At 42.3% G+C, this 22,762-nt stretch overlaps 2 protein-coding genes across 8 annotated transcripts in view; one reads left to right on the forward strand and one right to left on the reverse strand.

Annotated features, from left to right (window-relative positions):
• Window positions 1-2,267, reverse strand: part of RPS6KC1 (ribosomal protein S6 kinase C1) — an 88,538-nt gene extending 86,271 nt beyond the window's left edge. For 2 of the 3 annotated variants that reach the window (XM_065834567.2, XM_065834566.2), the window contains exon 1: window positions 2,104-2,267. In XM_065834567.2, coding sequence (XP_065690639.1) covers window positions 2,104-2,208 — 105 coding nt within the window. In that variant the 5' untranslated portion in view covers window positions 2,209-2,267. The remainder of the gene's footprint in view (window positions 1-2,103) is intronic. The other variant, XM_065834568.2, reaches the window with a different exon arrangement.
• Window positions 2,268-2,350: 83 nt separating this feature from the next.
• Window positions 2,351-22,290, forward strand: ANGEL2 (angel homolog 2). Of its 5 annotated transcripts, none has more exons than XM_065835575.2 (11): window positions 2,351-3,068; window positions 6,573-6,819; window positions 7,814-7,923; window positions 8,809-9,242; window positions 10,862-11,115; window positions 13,781-13,850; window positions 15,108-15,529; window positions 16,532-16,658; window positions 17,337-17,397; window positions 19,314-19,477; window positions 21,784-22,290. In XM_065835575.2, exons 4-11 carry the CDS (start codon window positions 8,816-8,818, stop codon window positions 21,936-21,938), a joined length of 1,680 nt encoding a protein of 559 aa, XP_065691647.1. In that variant the 5' UTR covers window positions 2,351-3,068; window positions 6,573-6,819; window positions 7,814-7,923; window positions 8,809-8,815; the 3' UTR covers window positions 21,939-22,290. The 5 variants fall into 5 exon arrangements, with proteins under 5 accessions (XP_065691647.1, XP_065691645.1, XP_065691649.1 ...); XM_065835573.2 differs by lacking the exon at window positions 7,814-7,923 and having other exon boundaries at window positions 2,351-2,829; window positions 2,899-3,068; XM_065835576.2 differs by lacking the exons at window positions 2,351-3,068; window positions 6,573-6,819 and adding an exon at window positions 7,223-7,362.
• Window positions 22,291-22,762: the final 472 nt, after the last annotated feature.

Here is a 22,762-nt window from a genome sequence, read left to right on the forward strand (position 1 = left end):
TTCCTGGCTGTTCCCCAAAGTTGCAGACCATCAGATCAGCAAATACAGCTGTAGTGCTGTGATATCAACCATGGAGCCAGATCGCTGCGGGAACAGGAGGGAGGAATAGGAGGAGAGAAAAAGGGAGGGTAACAGACATGTACACTGAATTATTTTTAAATCATTTTGTTCAGCATCTAACTCCTCAAATCCCCACTTCAAGTACTACGTAACAGATTACCAGACGGAGTCCTACTGAAACACAAGTTATCTATAAATACTTCTATGTTCGTGAATCCAAAACATCTTTTGTTGCATAAAAGATAGATATTTTTTTCACTTTGAAGATTTTAGATACCAAAACACACTCAAGAACTAGTGATCTCTGGTTAGCTCAGTTTAATTTGGACAGCTCACAGACTGATCAGCTCCTTGTTCTATCCTAAACCACGCACAGTCAGCACATCGCCTGATTCTGCGCTGCCTCCCTTGGAAAAGTACCCGTGCACCTACAACTTACAGGACATGGAGAAGGAGCAATGTTCCTTCACTAGTTATCTACAACTTGCTCTTGAACAATTCTGCATAAACAAAAATATCACAGAGCATTTTAACCGGTTTCAGCCAAAAAGAACAAGGTCACCAGAATAAAATAAGCTGAAGTCTTGCCTCATCCCTATTACCCCTCGTTGCACTGACACAACTTTTTAAAACACACTCTCACACACACTCTTAGCCCATCATATGTGATGGGCAGAAATATGTGATGGCACCATTTCCTCCTTGCCTCTAACTCAGGTAAGGCTTTTTAGATTAAAAGATCATAGGGGAAAACAACTATTTTTTCCCCCCTCTTAACAAATGCTACATTTTATTGGACTAAAAAGAATATTTTAAACACATCCCATATTTGTGTTTGATGGACTTGCATACCTATATTTGACCCAAAAAATAATTTCACAAGTCACGAAAAGTGATCATGATCGAAAAACCTGAGTGGTACTGTATCTATCTATCTATCTATCTATCTATCTAGATAGATAGATAGATAGATAGATAGATAGATATAGATATGTATGTATATGTATAACATTGTATTCTTTGAATTAAGGAAAGGGTGCATATAAACATATGTTGCTCTCACAGACAGAACATCTATAGCTGCAGTAACTACAAGATGATAGGCCATTTAAATAAACTCTGTTCGTCTGTGACCCCTTCTGATGCTCTTAATATATCCCACCATACCTGTGACCTGAACACCCACTCCTCTTGCACCTATCTCCACCTATTTACTTACTACCCTCCATTTTTGGCTTAAATAGGAAACCAGAGGAGAAAAGAAAGCAAGAAATTTCCTTAGGGAAACAGAAGAAGCTTTCAGCAAAACCAGCACCAGGACAGTTCTTACAATATCAATTACTTGCTTCAGCTTTCCTTCTTCTCCTACTAGGCCTCTCTTATTCATCCAGACTCTCTTCTGCCCAAATGGGGCTGAACCCTGGGCACATGCAGCCCTTAAAAAAGTGGCTGTCTAAATATGCAATTCCAGCTAGTGCAGGTGTGCTGTACCTACGTACTCTGCTCTCTCGCTTTTCCTCCAGAGCTGACTGCGCTGTGGGGCAGCTGGAAAGACAGAGCAATTCAACTGTAAGCTATCCAAGAGATTTGGGGGAGGAGAGAAAAAAAAAAGAAAAAAAAAAAAGGAAAGAAAGGCAGAGTGGTTTGTTTCTAAGGTATTTTCCTATTCCCTGCAACAAACAGGAAAGAAATTGACAGTTAATAGCGCAGCGCATTTGAAGCAATGCCAACGCTACGTGAAGCTACAAGTTGACAGGAGGGGACCACGTTCCCGCCTTCCCTCCCTCCTTCCCTCCCACCCGTGTCCCGGAGGGGGGTTTCCACGTCGCGACCGGCCCGATCCGCGCAGGGCGGCCAAGACCCCCATCGGCAGCCCAGCCACAGGCTCCATTCCGCACACAGCGGCGGCTTGAGAGACCAAACAACAGGCGGGCCGGGCCGGATCGGGGACCTGGGGAGACGAGGGGCAGGGCGGTGGCCGGGGAGCCGGCAAGGAGGAGGAGGAGGCGGAGGCGGCCGGGGCCCGGCCGGGCGCTCACTCACCCGCGCCGTGACCTTGTAGACCGTGTGCCCGCGCGGATGCCGCCGCGGCTCCGTCACGGTGTAGAAGCGGGCCAGATCCCCGCCGCGCTCCCGCGGGCTCAGCATGCTGCCCCCACCGCAACGCCGCCGCCGCGTCGGGCCCCAGGCGAGGCGGAAGCGGCGCCCGGGAACGCCCCGCCCGGGCGGTGCCGGGGGCCTGGCCGGGCTGGGCCCGCCCCGCCCCAGGGAGCCCCGCCCGACCGCGGCTGTGAGGGGCTGCCGTGGGGTGCTGTGCCTGTGTCTGGCGGCGGGGGCTGCGGTGGTTCCGAGCGCTGCCCGGGAGCCGCAGCCGGGTCCTCTGCTTCCTCCTCCACGCCGCTTCCAGCTACTGCGTTTGACCCAGTTCGTCGCAGGCTGCTTGGATGTGGCCGCCGCTGCCGGAGCCTGGAAACCTTCGCGGCGTGGATGAGGCAGAGGTGTCTCGGTCAAATGGTGCAGGCGCAGCCCTGCGGCAGCCCCGTCCTGCGCAAGGCAGCCTGCTGGGGCCGGGCTGTGAGGGGTTTACACCCGCAGTGACCCCCGAGCCCCTGTCACGGACAGGCACCCCATAGCAGCTGCAGGTGCCATCAGCCCTTCCCCTGACAGAGCTGCCACACCGCTTTACCGCATTACCGTGGGCTGCTTGAAGATGTGCTGCCCCAAACCTAAAGGCCTGTAACGCAGAAATGACTCACGGGTTTTGAAGAGGTATGTCAAGAGAAAGGCAAGTTTGATAGTTACCTAATCGCAATGTTTTATGTTTTGTGTCTTCTCCAGCTTCTTTAAGCTGGACTTCTCCCTGCAGATGGGCTTTCATGTGTGCACAGCTCTGTGAAACACCATGGTGCAAGGAAACTCTCCAAGTTGTGAGGTCCATGGCTTCAGTTCAAAGGAGCAGAACTTTGTGCCACAAGACGTTCTTCTTTCATGGATTCGTAGGACTACAGGTACCTTCAATTACTTGGCCACAGTGGGATCTATACCAACGTAGCTCTATACAAACAGAGAGCACACTTCTGATTATAGTAACTGTTTGTTTTCTTTTATCACTGCATTTTCACTCATCTAATAGCAGATGTTAAAATATCAGTTTCCTTTATCAGATTATTAATATCTCTGATCTCATGGAGGTCTTTAACATAAAGAAAATCCATTTCCTTTTAAAAGATGAAAGACTCTTGTCCTCAAGCTCATGGAAACCAAGTGTCTCCTTTGAGGACGGCTGAACTGGATCACAAATCTTTACAACATTCCCAGTTATTGCTATGTAAATGAAAGCTCTTCTTCTATAATCACACTCATTTTCTGAGTTCCAGATCAGATTCATTTCTACAGATCTAGAAGCACAAGCTCAGCATTTGGTCTTTCTGAGCACTCTCAGTGTGACACTGTTTAGAAGTACTGCCAGGGCTTCTCCTTGTCCATATTCCCAGTGATTATAAGATTACTGTTACTTTTAATTTGGACACTGCCCTCAATCAATTAATATCTCATTATAATGGCAACCAGAGGCAAGCAGGTTCTGTTAACATGAGGAGTGAGGAAAACAGGCATGAGAGGACCAGCTGTTCCCTTCCCAGGGCTGGTCTGACAATAAAAAAAACAAAACAAACAACAACAACAAAACCTTGATTTGACAGTCCTGGAGAGCTCAGTAAAGTCGGGTCAGAGGGATTTCACACAGATATGTTCTAACACCCAGATACAGCTGCTGTCCCAGAGAAAGGTAACTGTCCATGAGAGACTACAACTCTTCTTAACGTGTCATAGGGCAGAAACAGTCCAAATGTGAGTTTTACAGCATCCCGCCTCTTTTTTTTTTTTAAATTTTAAAATTTTCTTTCAAATTATTTTGACATTCCCAGCTATCAAGTCACTAGAAAGATTCTTCACCCTTCTTATCTCTAAGAATTGCTTGAAAGGTCTGGTCTATTTTGCATGGGAAAAATTTTCTTAAGGAATGGGGTAGAGGACATTGATTCTTAGAAGCTCACTTGCCACTCTCTTATCTTCTGAGAGAGGAAGAATGTGTCTTTTACATCTTTTGACAAGGTGTTGGTACATCTCATTTCATGGAATTAACTATCGGAAGGAGCATCTCAGAGGTAGCTTTATCTTGATTATCATTCTCCCAAAGCAAGTTTTTAAGTCCCAGAGTTAAAAGATACACGTCAGACTCCATTAGATAGTAACTATTTTCTTGTTTCAATGATAATACAGTTGAAGTTTCAATGAAACAAACTTTCAAAGACGAGAACTTCTGTTTGGAATAATTTTAATGTACAACTGACGGAACGTAATCTGAGTTTTGTTTAGTTCTGAAACGAAGGGGTTGAATGGAATGATCTCAAGAATAGTTTTTTATTCTCATCTTCTCTAATTTTAGCTGTAGGAAGCTTGCAGCTACTCAGGTGTAGTGGTGTCACATCAGAAAAACAAACAGCTGATTGAAAATCCACTTGCTCAAGTAAACATTTCCTAGCATGGTTTGCTAATTATTTAATGCATCATGCAGCTTATATAACCCTCTAGGGTAGTAACATGATTAGACAACCAGTTCTGGTACAAATTTGCTTATGAAGCAGCATTTGCTTGTAACATCTTGTAAGATGTAGCAGTTTTGAGGTTTTAATGTTATTAACAGAATCAATGGAACTGAAGCCATCATTGACTAATCCCTGATAGATTATATAGTAGATCTCATTTAAATTTCAATAGCCAACTGATGCATCTTCTGAGAAAAAAATTCTATCTTGGAATGCTGTCTAACTCAAAAGTTAGAAATTTGGTGGGAGGAGGAAGGGAGAAGCAGCAGTAGGAGTAGAGAACAAAGTAGAGGAGAGTGTATCACAACAGTATAACTCCATGGATGAACTAAGAAGGACAATAAAAATGATTAGATACATGGAATAGCTTCTTCATGCAAAACAATGGAATAGTCTGAGATTTTTCAGTATGGAAGAAGGAACAACATGAGGGGGCATGACAGTGGTCCATGAAATCAGGAGTGGCATGGAGAAGGTGGATGGGGGTGGACTGTTCAGTCTCTCAACACAAGAACCAGAGGCCAGTGAGGCTGGTATGAATGAGGTCATAAAATTAATAAAATAGTTCTCCTCATAATGAGTGCTAGACCTGCAGGACTCCTGTCAAAGGTTATTGCTAATTCAGAAAGTTCACAAATTCAAGTAATTGGGGGAAAGAAACACCAGGAGTAACGAAAGAGACAAACACATCAGGCTTAGGAAATCTACGGAGCTGAAAACAGCTAGAGGCAGAGAGTGTGTTCATTTGAAGTTTGCCCAGCCCCTGCACAGCTCCAGGCATCTGCTGCTAACCACCACTTTTAGAAAGCAGGAAACTGAGCTCTGAACCACCATGGCTGTTCTTATGTGCAGTATAATCAATCAAAACATCCCTCAGTGAGTCAGTAGCCTCCATTCACTAGGGAGTTTTGAAAGCTCAAATGATGCATAAAATAATTTGGCTTCTAGTTACAAACCAGAATTTGGAGATACCTATTTTGAAGAATATCTCTCAGCAGGGTCTGGCCAACCTAGATACACAAAATAATAATTGGAGGAGAGTAAACAATCTGCAATTAAGCATTACTGGCTTAGTAAGACTTACCTAGGTCAAGGCAAGAAATAATAGTAACATTGAGATGAGAAAAAATTTGCACCATATTAATAGGCTAATCTTTTTCTTATCTTCTATTTTGTCTGTTACACAACTAACTTTTATGCTTATCAAAATATCTTCCTTTTCATTAAGGCTCATTTAAAAAAAAAAAAAAAAAAAACACAGCAACAAAACTTCACCCCTTGCTTTTTTCCAGCATCACTACTGAGATTGCTACTTTGAAGTCACAGAGTAACTTGGGTGTCTTATGCAGGTCGAATTACAGAAAATAAATGTATTCCATGGGAAGATTCCTTCTGTTCCTAAAAATAACAGCAGTTGTTGCTATAGCTATGGCTTACTGTCTTGTATCTTAGAAATATGTCCAATACATAAGAAAACTTGAAAAATATAGAAAAGAACAAATTACCAAAATAACATAGGTCTTGAAAATATAGTTGGGACATCTTTTACTACCCACTTATTGTGGAGCTAGTAGCTTTGCTCTCTTATCACATTGTGAAGAAACTAATAGAAAACGGATGGGTATTTTTGCCTTCTGCCAGTAACTAACTTGTGTCTAAATGGAAAACCTGAAGTGGATTTGACACATTGCGTAACCAGCACACTCTTAACTACATTATTCCAGTTCCAGTCTTCCCTGCTACTCCTGGGAAAGCTTTAAAATTATTGTTATTTAAAGTCACTTTTATGACACAAGTAAAAGGAATGCAGAGAAACAGTATTTTACTTGATTACGGTTCCTGCACAGCATCTGCACTATTGAGCAGTATCATATTTCATATGCTTTGTACTATGTTTCCTTACAGTAAACAGAGCCAGCACTTTGTCCTCAGAAGACCTCAGGAAAGCCTTTTAACCGCTTATTCAAGCAGCGTCGACAGAGACAGGGAAGACTGGTGGTGCGGGTGGTAAGCAGCGGTGGATCCATCTGTGTGGCAGACAAGTGTCCCACTCGTCCCTCAGGCTGGGTCTCAGCCTGCACAGAGGCAACAGTCGCTTCACAGAGCATCTTCAGGGGTGTTTTAGCCGGAGAATGTTAAAATACTATCTCAGGTGAGTGGGTTTTGTTTTTTCTGTAAACAGTAAACATGATGCTGCCACCCTGAAGTGGCACCTGGAAACAGGGGGCAGCTCTTCCTTTAGACACTTGACCCTACGAGGACACACGGTAATATCAGGGAGAAGGCGGCATATGGAAACTATTGCATTAGCAGGGTGTTAGGTCCATTGGAAACAATCAAAAGTCTGCAATCAAGCAGCCCACCACCAGCTTTCACTGGTGCTGCTCCGGGAGGGCTCCCCGGGGGCCCGGACACTCTGACAGGCCGCCCTGCCCCAAGATGGCGGCCTGGCCTCGGCGCCGGCCTCCCGGAACAAATATGGCCGCAGGGCGCGGCGCTGCCATTAGACTACAAGTCCCAGGAGCGGGCGGGTGTGGGGGGCGGTGCAGCCACCGCCCGTGCGGGGTGAGCGGCGGTCGGCAGCGCGGCGGCGGGCGGAGCTGGCGCTGCCCTGGGATGACCCCCTCCGGGGGCGCCGGGGCTGCGCGGAGCCGGTAGCGGGGCCCCCCTGGGCCGGACCCGGGCCCGCCGAGAGGTGAGCGGGTGTCGGGAGGCACTGGGCCTCGGCGGGGCCCGGCAGCCGCCTGGGCGCTGTCGTGCGCGGGGCCGCGTGGGGCTGTGGGGCAGCAGCCGGCCTTCCTCCCCTCCGCGTCCCGGAGGCCGAGGCGGCCTGTGCGGGGCTCCTCGCGGCTGGTGCGGCCCCGGCGGCGCTGGAACTGCCGCTTATGGGCAGCCCCGAGTCCCAGCCGGGTTGGGGGGCCGGGGAGCGGCCTGGCCGGTACCGCGGGAGCAGAACCCCTGGGCGCGACGGATCTGGGGGTGACCGACAGCCTCTTGTTTTAAGTACCCGCCATTAGGCAGCACAGGGTCGCGGTAACCAAAATACAGGGCGGGCGTGGGGCTTTCCTGTGTCGGGTGTACTGTGGCGTTTAGCGGGGCTGGGGTTTTAGGCAGGGAGTCTTTCTCAGCGCTTTTCCTTAACACAGGTGTTCCAGGAGGCCTTGGCAAAGGAAACGTGCCTCTCCCTCGCAGCTCCGTCTTAGCGCCGTGGTGCCCCGGGGGGTGTTTTGCTTCTGTGTCTGTCGAGCTGCTTCTGGTGCGTTGGGGTGGAAAGCGCTGTTTCAGGACAAGCTGGGTCTGCTGAAAGTTGTCTTCAGGCTTGTTCGCTAGGCTGAATGGCAGCTAGGAGGTTGCCACTTTAGTTCAAAACGAGATAGTACCAGGTTTTCATATGTTTTGTTTGTAAGATCAAAATACACCTTCTTATTTAAGCAATGAGGAAGCTGAGGCAGATTAATGTCACTTAGCCTTCCTTCCTGCATTTTTGTTGACACATAGTTGTTCTTTTTTTCTGAGAAAAGAAAAAAAGTAAGAAAAAACCACCTTATTTTCATGGCTTTAATCATTAAGCTGTGGTTTTCCTACCTACAAAATAAATAAGAATACAAACTCAATCTATAAGCTGGTATCAGACGTGCCATGAGAGTTAGTACCTCTGTTTCCCTGTCTTGTTGGCATTGTGGTTTGAGCCTAGTCAGTGGCTTTTTTAAAACAAATTTCTGACTGCTTGAAGGAAAGTGATTTTCTGATTCCTTTCATATAGGCTTATCATAAAGTTAATGTGGCATGCAAAAGTGACCTTTTGTAAAGGTCATTCCACTGGCCACTTGAAAGATCTGAAGTTGAATTCAACAAGGCAGAAAATAAATTGTAAATAGTTTGTCAGAGAGGTGGAATTTGGAAATGAAATGGCTCTTGTAAATCTGAAGGGCGAAAAAAGGTAAAAGTTCACTTTATAAGCCTCACTTTGCTTATCATTTAGAGAAGAGTTTAAATATCTTGTATCTAAAAAGATTTTAATATCTTGTGTGTGTTAGCTTGTAGAGAAAAAAAATCTCATGTAAGCCATGCCCAGGATGATTTGCATCTACAGGCAGGTGTAGTTGTGTGTGAGTAATGAAACGTGTGCTTTCTTTGGTAGACACTCCATGCTGCCCCGTCACGTGCAGAGGCTGGGCAGAGACTGGATTGCCCACTGGAATGGTTCTCAGGTACTCGGTTTGAACAGCCCCATTTCCAGCTGTTTGAGATGGGCAGGACACTCTCCCTGGGCTTCTTTTCCACTTCCTGTTCCAGTTGACTTCTCAGCAAACTGGAGACTCCCTCCATTTTTTGGACCTTGGAGACAATTTCAGAACTCTAACTGGCAACTTGAGAACTTCACGCAAAGTTCTTGCTTTCACCTGCCTTACCCCAGTATGAAATCTGAGGGAGAGGAACCATCGACAAAGAAGAGAAGACTCGGTAGCCAATGTGATACTTCAACTCCTGAAGAAGAAACAAGAGTCTCTAATGAGAAGGAAGCATTGTGTCTTTCTGTAGCACAGGATGAAGAAAAACATACCAGCAAGAAAGGTAAGAGATGCTCTTAGCTCATTTTTGTTTATTTGTAATGCTAAACACATGCAACAAGTTATAAGCAATATTACCTGCACCTTTTGAGTTACTATTTTTCTTGCTATCTCTCTCAAGAAAACATCTGTCTTAAGAAAGTTGCAGTTTTGTAATGCTGTTTGGTCTGTAAAGTTGTATTTTGTGCTGTAAGTCTGCCAGAACTAGATTCACTGCACTTGGTGGTAGAACACAGTCAGTTCTGTGAGAGAGTTGCCCAGCTGGGGTGTCCTGAGCTTGGTTCAGACAACTCCCTCTCAGGTGTCTGTCAACAGATCAGGACTGTTAACTTGGACACTCTTAAAGCAAAAAGATTTAGTGAACTTGCTATAGGGCTGAGCTGTGCTGGCCATTGTACAGCTTCATTCTGTGTACTGTACCTGAGCTCATAAGCCCCGCTGGACGTGAATTGGCTTCTTTCCAAGGCAGTTATCTCAGACCTACATAACTGTGAATTAATGGACTGAATTTTAATGATGTTTGCTTCTAGCGTGATGGTGCGTTTCTGTTTTTACAACTGTATTCTCCCATTGGCATGTTAGCAAGTTTTGTGTCAGACCATGACTGGCAGAGCAAACGGAAGATGCACTTACCCAGATAAATATAGTAAGAAGTGCAAAGATGACTACCCAACTCAGTAACAGGCTTTTAGGAAACTCAGAAGTGTGTGCTTCAGCTTATTACAGATATAATCTTCTATGTAGCGTACAAATGTTTTACTGACTATTGTGGATATAAACAGTTTTGTCTACTGTGAAAGAAATAGAGGGACAGAGTCAAAATTAAGGCCCTTGTGCATAAATCCTTCCTTAACAAAATAAACTGGAAATTGTATTACAACTGAAAAAGGCGACAGATGCCATCAGCATCCCAAAGGGATTTTTGGACAGAAATATCCGCAAGGCTTAGAAATGTCGTAGCCATGGCAGAAAGGCAAAGTAGTAAGTTATTGGTAGTTATGAGACTTGTTGATTTTTTAGTTTCTCAACCTCACAGAGGTAAATCAGGTTCGTTATCTGTTTTGGGGCCCCTGTAATGGACCCTGTTACAGCTTATGGCTGAGTTTGTCAGACTGTATGCGGGCTGGAGGTGACCCTCCATTCCTACCCTGTTGCTAATCATGGATAGAGAGATCAGCAAAGTGCCCATATGCTGCTCTAAAGGGTGTGTCCCATACTGACATACCTCATCTCCACTGAGGTAGTGGCAGAAGGTAGCATGAGACTATGTCAACAGACTGGATTTGGTTTACTGGTTTGACAGCCCTTCTACAGGGAGCGGGGTTGTGTCATCTGACTGCAGCAATCTTCTTGGAACTTGCCAGTTTCCTAACTTAAAAGCAGTTTGAAATTCAGGGCATGTAATGGTTTTGTGCTGTGTTTTGGGGGTGTGTTTTGTTTTTTACTGATGCTCATGTAAAATTTGTCTTAAACAGAGGATCTAAATCACTGCTAGTCAAGTAAATTTTAGCATTGCATAAGCAATTTGAAAGACAAATAGTTGTCAGTAGTATGATTTTTGAGAGCAGTAAGAAGTAATATGGTGTACTACATAACTTTTTCTGCTTCATGTGCTTTTAACAGGAACGGTCAAAAGACACTGGGAACATTTCTGTCAGCACAGTAGAACAATGAAAATCTTAGAAAAAAAGGAAACTGACCAAAGCAATACAGAAAGTGAGGCAAAATTTGATTTTACAGTCATGTCCTACAATATCCTCTCACAGAATTTGTTAGAAGATAACCCCCACCTGTACAAACACTGCAGGCAACGGTTATTAATCTGGACATACAGATTTCCCAACATTCTACAAGAAATCAAACAGCTGGATGCAGATGTGAGTAGAAAATGAGTGTGTGGATATTTCTGAAGAACTGATAAACTGGAGTAGAAAATTCTTGCTGTTCTTTGTTTTTTATAGGTGGGCTGTCTAGTGAATCAAACTGAGCTTTTAGTTATGTCATGCTTAGCAGTAGTTTTGATTTATGCTTATGCAGTAGTGTATTCTGTGCAACCTAAACTTACAGTAAAGGCAAACTCTATGGTATATATTGCTCATAGTTGCCTTCTTTTGTACATACCTTCCTGAAATGGTCTTTTTGACATGACTGATATTCTGCTGATACACTGCAATTTTTTTATAATTCTAAAACCTTCTTTCTTCATATAAATCTTTCTTAGTCTGTACCTAGATCACATTTGAGTAGAATGCTGTAAATAAAGAATTGAACATAAAACAGTTATACTTGCGTGAGGTAAAGGTCCACCTAGTCTAGCATCATGTTTGTAGCAGTAGCTAATGAGAGATGCTTAGAGTAGGACAACAGGGCACCTTTCTCCAGGATAATCTCAGCTCTACAGTTTAGGAAGCTGCAGAGCTGGAGGCTCTCTCTTTAATTGTGGTATAAGTTATTTAGTGCAAAGGATGTGCAATACTGAGTAGTTGCTCCTCATTCGCAAATACTTAATTCTGTACACCAAGTTTTTGTGGAAGAAAAATAGTATGCATGCACATAGGAGGGTCAAATTAAGGCAACCTCCAGGACTGGCATTTTCTAACTTTAGGGTGTGTGACTTTAACTTGACGTTTGTTTAGGTAGTGGTAACACCAAGTGTCTGTACATTCACTGGATCAAAAGTTATTTTCTAAAATTTGGCTGCTAATCCTTTTGAGCCATTTGTTAGACCAGGTGATGGAGAACTTCTAATTTGTTTGGAAGGCGAACGCAAATATTTTTTGATTGTATGAAGACTTGGGTGATGATGCTGCAGTGTGGATCTCTGTTGAGATTAATGTCTGAGGTTGAGAGAAAGATGCAGCTGTTAGTAGTATCTATGTGAAACTCTGATCCAAAGTATTCCTCCTGGGTGTTCATTTCTCTCTGCATTGGTACTCTGCACCATTTGACTCGTGAACAGTCTTGCTGTTCTTCTCTGCTGAGGAATAACTCTAAACTTCTGCTTAGATTAGGGTCTGAAAAAAGTGCCTTACCTGTTCTTGGTTGATTGTGGGGTTTTTGTTTGGTTGTAAGGACACTTACCACTTATTGTTAATCAGGAAGTCAAGTCAGTAAACTTCTTGCTTCGGTCACTGTTCAGGCCAATAAAAGTTTGGTGATGGAATCCAACCCGTTCATGTCAGAAAAAAAGTATTGGCAAGAAAAGTAATTGTATTAGAGAAGCCATAGAGAAATGGCCTGGTACCATTTGAAAAATGCAGTCATGGTGGTATATAGGCAGGAAGCTGGAGACTGAAATCCCCTTTAAGCTCTTCCTTTCATTCTAACGAATTTATACATACTTGTACATACTTAGCTGTGTAATTAGATACGTTAGTGGGATTTCTGAAGGAGCATTGGGCAGAAGGACTTTGGTGAGGATGTGCCTGGCACTGTTAGTGGTAACAGGCAGTTCTCCAGGGTGGAAGGGCTGGAGCCAGAGCCAGCCCCTCTACAAAGAGCAGGGCGGTTCAGAGTACTTGTGAAGGTCTGCAGAGCCACACAAGGCATCCCTGGGTCAGGGAGGTGATGCCTTGTGGTTCATTGAGTCATGACAAGCAGCTGCTCACAGACCCTGACAGATGCAGGTGCCCTTTGTGCAGAGGAAATTATTGCTACAGGACGTAGACTTTTAACTGTTTTGAACTGTAACCTTAAAGTGAAGCAGAGACTTCAGAATATTGCTTGTGACCCGATTCTCCTTGGAGACCTTGAATGAGGTAGTGACAGCTGGGTAGGTGAAGTCTGCTGCAGTTCAGCAGGCAGCACTAACCAATCACCCTTCAAGAACTCATCCTTGTGCCAGAGTCCTAGGGTGGTTCTAAATCTGTGTGTTACTGGACTGTGCATGGAGAAGGCTCCAAGATGCTCAGAACTCTCTTAATGGAGTATTTTAAAGCTAATCTTTGGTTCAGGTTGTCATAATGTGGAAACTTCTTGTCCATGCTGTAGTTTAGCCCTTTTCTAAGCTGCTGAGAATGTATTACACGGAATCACAGAATGATTGGGGTTGGAAGGGAGCTCTGGAGATCATCTTGTCCAGCCCACCTGCTATAGCAGGTTCACCCAGAGCAGATCGCACAGAAATGTGTCCAGGTGGGCTTTGAATGTCTCCAGAGAAGGAGACTCCATAACATCCTGGGCAGCCTGTTCCAGTGCTCTGGTGCCCTCAGAATAAAGAAGTTTCTCCTCATATTCAGATGGAACCTCATGTGCTTCAGTCTTAGTATAATCTTAGTATGTTATTAGTGAGCTATTAGCAGGTCCCAGTTTGATTACATTTAATGTCACTTAGGAAAATGTATAAGAAAGAGTGGGAGGAATTGAGGAGCTCTTCACAATCTTAAGGAATATTTCTATAGGAGAGTGAAACCTTTCATGGGAGGCAAAAAGCCTCTATTCTTTTTTTTTTTAATATCTCTGTTGGCCAGTCTGTATAGGTATATATGATAAGGCAATATTTTGATACACTTACTAATATCTTTTTGTAAACTTTTGCTGTAGGTACTCTGTTTACAAGAAGTGCAAGAAGACCACTACAGAACAGAGATCAAGTCAAGTTTAGAATCCCTGGGTATGATGAAACTCTTATGACCTTGTCTTGTCCCCTGCCCCAGTACTATTTTCCTCAAAAAACCCTTATATTATAGAATCAAGTGTCCTACAGTCACAGGCAACAGTGTTGTGTGCCCTCCTCTTTTAAATTCATCAAGTTCTCTCTTGAAACTATGTTAGTGTTTTCTGCCAATATTCTGTTGGAGAGCTTTTCTAGGGTATATTTTTCTCTGGCTTGAAACCTTCTAAATATCAGCACTAAATTTTACCCTTGGTCAGTTTGTATTAATAAGTTTCTATACTAGTGCTGTCAGTCAGCCTAAATAGCACTGGCTTATCCCTCTCACGTGTGAATTTATGGTAAGAATATGCCCTCGGGGTGTGACTTCATGCTGGTTTAAATAATTTTATTTTCCTGGATTAGTTTTCTGTTGGCTTACTGAGTTAACAGTAAGTGCCACAACAAGCGGCTGGAGCTGGGAAAAAGGAGAAGGAATCTGTCCCAGCATTGGTGTGAGCTTGGAGATCGACTCACTATACTTCATTTATTTATATGGCACAGGCTGGGCAGTGTAGCATTTTAAAATGGCAAAAAACCAGGACACTGTTTCAGGTTCATTAGTTTTCTTTCTTACGTAGGTAAGGCATCATTAAAATCTGCATTTCACCTGTGTACATAAAATGAAGAACTTGGCAAATGGCTGTTTTCAGGTGGACGTATTTGAGCTCAAATATTGTCATTTGATCAGTGTCTCAGTTTCCTTGTTGAAAGCTTGCCCCTTGCTGCTAACTGTATAATTACATAATTGTGTAGATATGTTTGAGAACTTTGTTCTATGAATCATTTTAGACAGTGATTACTGATTTTGACTGGAATGCTTCACTGGTATTATTCCTAAACCGTTATGGTAACATCCAGAAAAAACTTCAATATGCAAGTCCACTTCTATGTGACTTGTGAGGGTTTTTCACTGTTTTGGTTTGGGTTTTTTTTCCATGTGAAGAGATAAGAACATGCCTGATGTAGTAAACTACATAGATGCTCACACATCACAAAAGCTACTAGACCAGGTTTCCTGTGGTATCTAAACTGAAGCTAGACAGAACAGGCAGCCTTTTGGGTTCACTTTTCTATGTGAACTTTACATAGTCTTTGGCACTTCAGACTGGGTGTTGACTGCCATGTGAGGAAAGTAGTACGAGGCTTTTCTAATTTTTATCAAGATAGTCTCTATTACACAACGGTATTTCATGTTTTTAATTGCCTTTCTTGTAGGGTATCACTGTGAGTATAAAATGAGGACAGGGAGAAAACCGGATGGCTGTGCTACTTGCTTCAAAACTTCCAAATTTAGCCTGATCTCATCAAAACCTGTGGAATTTTTTCGCCGTGATATTCCGCTCTTGGACAGGGACAACGTTGGATTGGTATTGCTTTTGCGGCCTAAATTTCACTGTAAAACTAATGCTGCAATCTGTATAGCCAATACACACCTGCTGTATAACCCAAGGCGAGGGGACATCAAACTGACCCAGCTTGCAATCCTCCTGGCAGAGATTGCTAGTGTTGCCCCTCAGAAGGATGGGACCTTCTGTCCAGTTATCCTCTGCGGCGACTTCAATTCCGTTCCTGGTTCTCCGTTGTACAGATTTATAAAGGAAGGAAAGTTAAATTATGAAGGACTTGCTATAGGGAAGGTAGGTTATACTTTTCACTTCTCTCTCTCAAGAAGAAAGCAAACAACTTAATGTTGGTTAAAGAGAAATATTTGAGTGGTACTAATACACCATAGCTGGGCTTGTGATTATTTCCAGCGCAGTATCCATCTTAGTGCCCTTTATGCAGTCTGCAAAGTGGGAGTTACTAAAGTAAGATTGAGTATTTCTAATAGCTGTCCATTACTGAATATTGTATGTGCTTCTAGCTTACCAAAATTAAAAACTTGCAAACATTAATTGTTCTTGAAAGTTATCCACAGGATGAGTGTATTACTGTGTTTAAGTGTCCCAGTCTTTAAATAGTATAAAATAACCACTTAGTCAAATACCTGCTATGCACTTTATGGAAGGATGACCCGTATTTTAGATCAACTTTGAATTACAGTGGCTGGAGCAAGTGTAAAAGCAAAAATGCAATTAGATGCCCAACCTAAACTGTTCCAGGTTAGATGTTTTTTTGTTGTAAGTACTTCTGTTTAGCTGTTGGATGTGTCAAATGCTATTTATTAGAAAGTAACTGGAGTGTATACAGTGAGAAAACAAGAGAAAATAGCCTCACTGGTGTTTGCCAGTGGGTGGTTGTTTCAAGCCCCACTTTGACTTGCTCTCAGAAGAATAAGCATCATGAAGATAAACCAAGTGTCTGCAAGGGAGCTCTGTATGCTCAGTCCTGTTGTGTTAAAAGTGTTCTGGGTAGTCTCAGCTTAGTGTCACGAGAACTGTCTTGAAAAATGGGGTAGCTGTAAAAAACTTGATAAGAGTTAACAAAGGGCATGTACATAAGGAGTTTTATTATTTTCACAGATTTGATAAGCCATTATAAATTATTTCTTACAGAGGGCTGGGTTTGGGTTTGTTTGGGGTTTGTTTGTTGCTTTGTTTTTGCTTAAAACTTTACGAAAAATGTCTTCTCATTTCTTTCTGTTTTTTTTTTTTGAAATGAGATTTCTGTCTCAAAAAAGCTCCTGTTTTCTCTCTTAGGTGTCTGGACAAGAACAGTTTCCAAGGGGACAAAGAATCTTACCTATTCCAATTTGGCCCAAAAAATTAGGTATTTCGCAAAACTGTGTATATGAAATAAAACAGCAACAAAAAGAAGAAAAGGCAGGTCAGTTTCTAGACTGATAGATTTTGTTGTGCTTTGAAAATATCGTTTGGGTAGCACTACAAAACAGATTATCTATTCTAGTGGGGGAAAATCAGTGAGTCTTAAGCTTGCAAAACTTCGTTGTTGGGCTTGTTAGAGTGTAGAGCTATTTGTTCACATATGCATTTGCAAATTTGAATCTTTAGGAGATCATAGTTAGAAATTGCCATTCAGGAGCTCCCGTGTAATATTTAAACTGCTGTGTTGGCATCATGAAAGCCAGTTGTGCTGTGACTGGGAAAAGAGAGAGGGAGGAATGCAGTGCATGTATGTGGCATGAACCTACATTCTGCTTCAGTGTTTATGTGTTATAATGCAAACACTTCATGGAACAAGTGAGAAAAGCAAGAGATTCCTTGCTCAGTATTATTACATCTTTCCTCCAATGTTTTTTCTTTCTTTTTTTTTCTTTCTTTTTAAAAATTGTTTTAAGATGATTTTAAATGAATGGGGCGTAATTTGAAGGAGTCTTTGAAGGGGATCTTACTAATGGAACAGAAATATTTAATCCAGCTTTGTGAATTGTATCTTGCCTACTGCAACAAATAAGTGTACTTGGAGATATTTTTTTCTGTAGCTCTTCAATATTGGTCTCATCTACATCCTATTTTTAAACGTAAATGTTTTTCTATTTTGCAGGAGAAAAATTGGAAGCAGCAAAACCAGACAATGCTCAGAATATTGTAATAGCACCTGAAAAGTATGTGTTGGGGGAAGAAAATGGAGATCTTTGACCAGTTCCTAGTTTTGGGGGCTTGTTTTGGTTTTAGACCAAACTTGTATCTGATTCCAGATGTGGATACACGATGCTCACCCAACCCAGTCTGCCCGTCTGACAAAAAATCATCTTCATTTAAATGTGAAAAGGCTGATCTGGCAGCAAAATACTAGAACGGGAAATAATGAAGGAGAGTGTGTTCTGGCAGCAATCTGCCAGATGTTATTTCAGAAGGCAGAGCAGAGTTGTCTGTGCTGTTTAGGTGGTTTTTCTGTCTGCTCATTATAAGAATGATTATGACATCTTTTGTCACTTCTTGACATAAACAGGACATTTTGCTGTGTAGTGACATCGTAGGAAAGCTGTGAACTTCAGCCCAGTTGCAGAGACCATGTTTTTAAGAGAGGGAAAAAAATAAACAAAAAACCCAGCATTGTCCAGCTGCTTAAGTGTTGGTACTTCTCTCTTCTGTTTTTGAGATACAGGTTTATGGATAATAATAACATCCTTTAATACAATGTGAAATTAGGGTAAAGGAAGGAAAGGAACTGGAAGGATCCTAAAATCCTCCGCGTCAAGAGTTTTGTGGCAGAATTTAGGTTCCGTGAGTCCCAGAAACTTGGAGTATCCTGGATCCTCTTACTTGGATCAAAATGTTTCCTTGTTAAACTGAAGGAGGAAGCCACCACTAGACTGCCAAGAAGGAAAATGTAACTGCTTCTTGAAATGAACAGTATATTTGCTTTTTCCAAATTGGTAAAGGCATATGAAGGAAATCATAGAAGGAAATTGCCATGACTGTGTATGTGCGATATCAGGCTCCAAGTCAGCCATTTCTTATCAGAAATGAGATCTTGGTATCACTGCAGATACTTATATTAAAATACTTGGTGATTCTTGGTCATCAAAAAGCTAAATATTGGTATTTCTGAGAAAATAAGTAGATAACAGGACAGGAAGCCTTATTCTATGGTGTAAATCCATAGTGCACGACATGTTGAACGCTGTTTGCAGCGTGGTTTGCGTCATCTTAAAAAGAATGTCATGCAACAAGAGAAGAAAATACTACCCTTCCGTGTTGTACAAGCTGGCACGTTTCTCAGTCTAGTCTAAATCAGGCAGATGACATGCTGATTTTCTTTTTTTAAATTGATTTTTAACCAGAACGTATTGCAGCTCAGGTTTAAAATGCAGCTGTGCAGGGTGAGGCAGGTAGAGTTGAGGGTTGATTTACAGACCTGATCGGAGCAAATGGCTGGGAGAGAGCGAGAGGGGTTCTGCTGAAAGGTGTTTTGCAGTTTGCTTTCAAGATTGAAAAAAACCAGGTGAGACAAGATGGGCTGAACTTGAAGAGGAGCAGACTGACACATGATAGGGAAAGACAGAATGGGAGCCTGAGGAGAGGGAAGAACAGGCATAGTCTAACTTGAAAACACTTGATAGCTTTAGTCTAGGGCAGAGAAAAAAAATTAAACCTTAAAATCTTAATTTCTCTATATGCTGAAGGGCCTGGTTAGGTGAGTTCATAGTTTGTTGCTTTCCAATAAGCTGCTCTCATGGACACTTCTACCCATGTGTCAGGGAGAGGTTGCTGAATGAGGACACAGGTGGAATCTTACAAGTGTAGATGGAGCTGAAAGTTATGTATATTTGAAATGTCAGTAAAGCCAGTTTTGATAGGCTCTTACATATCTGTCTTTTACTTGAAAAAGCTGCGTGTGTTTTGCCTTCAGAGGTTTAGGCCACTAACACAAAAGGTGATAGGATTGGTTGCATGAGAGAAACACTAGTTTGCATATCCAGATAATTTTGTTTATTACCAGGACCTAATCTTTTTATTGCTTATTCTTTCTAGGAAAGACAAGAAAATTAAATTATTTTCTTTGATTCCTGTTTAGGTTGTCTTCAAAATTGCAGCACCATTTCAAATTGTCTTCAGTCTATTCTCATTATGTTCCTGAAACTGGGATACCAGAAGTAACGACTTGTCACTCCCGAAGTGCTGTCACTGTGGATTATATTTTCTATTCCGCAGCAAACGATGATACTGCTGCCCAACCAGGTAAAGAAACCAACTGTTAATTATTTTTCACAAAAGCTAAATGGGAACATTGGGATGCTGTCCAAAGGGAAACATAGTGCTAATGTAATCCATATGAAGTACCTTGGTGGTTTGTGGTAGTGCTTGGAGTGCCAGCTGTTCCCTGGGAAGCGTGGCTGCCTTGTCACCTTGCCACAGCTGGACTTGTAGTGCCACACAGGGCAAAGCTGTCACCCAACTGAGCGTTCCTGTGGTTCCATCTCAGCATGGAGACAGGAGCTGGGGCTGCAGAAGAGCAGCAGTGTAAGTAGCAGCTGAGAAATAAATCCTGCTGTCAGTAGCTCATGCAGGACCTTAGTGGCCAGACCTGCAACAAAGCAGTATTTCTAGTCATCTAAACAGAATGGTGAATGGAAATTTATGATGTGCATTAAAACTGATAAATGAACTGTTTCTTAGATAGCTGGCTTTTCAGATGGTCTTGATGTGATGTCTGTCAAGTAAGTGACCTCTGTGGCCTTTCTTCTGTCATGTGCACATGCTCAGTTGTCACTCTCGTGATTGCAGTTGCAGCCAAAACTCGCCAGATGGTGCAAGAAAGACACGGTAGCTCTGCGGGTGAATTTCTCGATGGGTAACATAGGGCTGTCGCTCCCTGCATTGCTGCTTTTACCACTTTCCATGTCATCACAAGTTCTGTGGTTTATCCCACCATGAAAGACCATTGCACCACGCCGTACTATCAGATAAATGGCTCTGCAGAACCTGGAGCAAGGAAACCTGCATTCTGCTCCTGCTATCACTGTAGATTGCAAATGATTTTTACAAATCAACATTGCTTTTGGTGTGTGAAATGAAAATACCACCTTCAGCTCTCATACCTTCAGAATAGATTGTTAAAATTGAGTCAATGCACAAGTGTCATTTGTCGTGACATGCCCAGTAAATTCTGTCTTAGTGTAAAATAACAAATACCAAAGCTTCCCAAATACAGAAATAGAAAATTCAACTGAAAAACTAGGATGTGAGAAGTAACTAAGTGACTTGTGAACACCGTGTGATTTAACAGAGTGCTAGTGATTTCAGGGTGCATCCCTCTACAAAATTTAATCCTAATTCACCTGCTTATATATTTTTGCACCATCACTTCCGCAGGAGAGCTATAGCAATTCTTTCTTTCTGCACTTGTTTTTCAAATAGATTCTTCATTCCACATCAGAATACAGGATGGGATCAAACTTGAATTCTCCAAGTAGTTTAAACTGGTGTGATTTTTATTCATTAGCTCTTAGAAACTAATAGCCTGGCCTTTCACTTTTCTGATGGCCTGAGCCACTGTATTAAGAGTTGTCAAAGCCTGAGCAAGCGAGTATTAAATGTGGCCTAGGCTGACTGACCATTTTTTTTCTAGTTAAAGGGGTCTTTTTTTGGGCAGTTCATACACTTTATTCTCTGTTGTGCTTAGCCAAGTATTTGGGTTGGATTCAGGATTCACTGTGAAAGCAGGGTCCAGTATCTACCCGAGTCCTGCCGGACTCCGTTTTGCTGGTTCCAGAGGGCTCTGAGCTGACTCTGGTCACCGCATGCAGGCCAAGCTCTCTGTAACAACCACCTGCTGCTCCGTTGACACACAGGTGCTATGCTGAAGAACAAACTGGCCTTTTTTATCAATGAGGACACAAATATTTTAAGTATAGTATAATACTGAAGTGTAATAATAGTGCAGCTGTGAGTCATCTGAGCAATGTGGTGTTTCTTAAGGGGAGATTTTTGGAGCAGGGGGGTTTGGGTTTTTTTCAGGCAATTATAGAAATAGCAGGAAATAATGGAAGAAGATCCCTTTCTTATGCTGAACAGTTAGAAAGGGAAATGCCAAAAGGCTTTCATCCTTATGAGCAAGAGCTCCTTTATGACCCGCCTGCTGGAGGAGAGCTGTGTGCTTGAGCATGTGGAATCAAATGTTATGTGAACCAGTAACTCTCAACAGATCCTTAATTGCACAAGCATCAGCTCTGTTTAGCAATGCTGTTGTGTTCAAGCATAAGGCTGGGTTGTGTGAGGCTTTTTCAGGGGAGAATGAACAAATAAATCTCTTTGCCTTTCTACCTCAATTTATCTGAAAAATGGAGGGATAGTGTCTGAGTACTTTGAGCGCTAGTGTTTGTGTCCTACTGTGGGAGTGTGATAGTAAACATGGATTTCTGAACCATTTTATTGGTAATTTTGCATGGAGCAGTAATGACTTCAGATTATTTCTGCCATACTGTTATATTCTTTCTGCATCAGCCCACGCTAATGAACGTTTCCACCCTTCCTTTTTTAACCAGGAGCAGAGGATTCTTTTCATGGAGGTCTGAAACTTCTTGGTAGGCTGGCACTTCTAACAGAGAAAGACATTTGGACTGTTAATGGTCTTCCCAATGAAAATAACTCTTCTGACCACCTGCCATTGCTGGCAGAGTTCAGGCTTATTGAACGTTAATAGCCAAAGGACTTTTTGTGTACGTACAGTTACCTTCACCTTCTCTTTTCATGTAATTATTATTTTTTTTAAAAGGTTCATTCAGGCACTGCTGGTCCGGTTTAAACAGGTTTGCCTGCATGCTAATTTGTTAGTGTTGTGTAAAGTAGACTTTTTAAAGAGATCTTTTTTTTTTTTCAAGTGTTTAAGTTACTTTATGACATCTTAAAGGCAAAAAGAAAAGTTTTTACATTAGCTTCCTCTTTGATAATGGAAGACATCTGTGCCAGTCTCAAAAGGGCAATATTTTTCACAGAGATGCTGTAAATGGTTTTTATTGTAAAACACAGTAAAACTGATTATTCTCTGAGAACTGTGTGCTTCTTCAAGTAAAAAGCAGTACGTTTGTGTGCATATCACATTTTATAATGAGCTAAAAGTAATGTTTTACTATGAAGTTGCTCTGTAGACACTTCTATCTAAATACTTCTGCAAAGGAATTTCCTCAGTTACCTAAAGTGTATGTAGTCACTGCAGAGGCTGCAAGAGTGGACTTCCAGAAGAACAGTGCTTTGCAGTAATGCAAATATTTGTTCTAAGAAGTTACTACTTTAACTTCTAAAAGCTTAAATATAGGTAGCGTTCACTGGAATTTTTAAAAAAAGTATATGTAATAAAACCAAATCTAATGAGCATGAAAACTTACAGGAAATCTAATTGATCTACTATAGGAAGAAAAAATCAGTTGACATCTTGAAGTTTCATATGTACTGAACAACTGGGGGAAGTTTTTACTTTCCATTTAGTTGTTAAAAATGTCAGGTTCTACATTGAAATGACAGGTC

The sequence above is a fragment of the Patagioenas fasciata genome, chromosome 3, assembly GCF_037038585.1.
Source record: "Patagioenas fasciata isolate bPatFas1 chromosome 3, bPatFas1.hap1, whole genome shotgun sequence".
In the NCBI taxonomy this organism is placed as follows: domain Eukaryota; kingdom Metazoa; phylum Chordata; class Aves; order Columbiformes; family Columbidae; genus Patagioenas; species Patagioenas fasciata.

Bases quoted from the DNA above. Each gene is read 5' to 3' on its own strand.
- ANGEL2 (XM_065835573.2), top strand. From the start codon at position 6,800: ATGTTAAAATACTATCTCAG. The intron at 15,530-16,531 runs GTAGGTTATACT...TTTCTCTCTTAG, and splicing joins AAGGACTTGCTATAGGGAAG to GTGTCTGGACAAGAACAGTT. The intron at 16,659-17,336 runs GTCAGTTTCTAG...TCTATTTTGCAG, and splicing joins ACAAAAAGAAGAAAAGGCAG to GAGAAAAATTGGAAGCAGCA.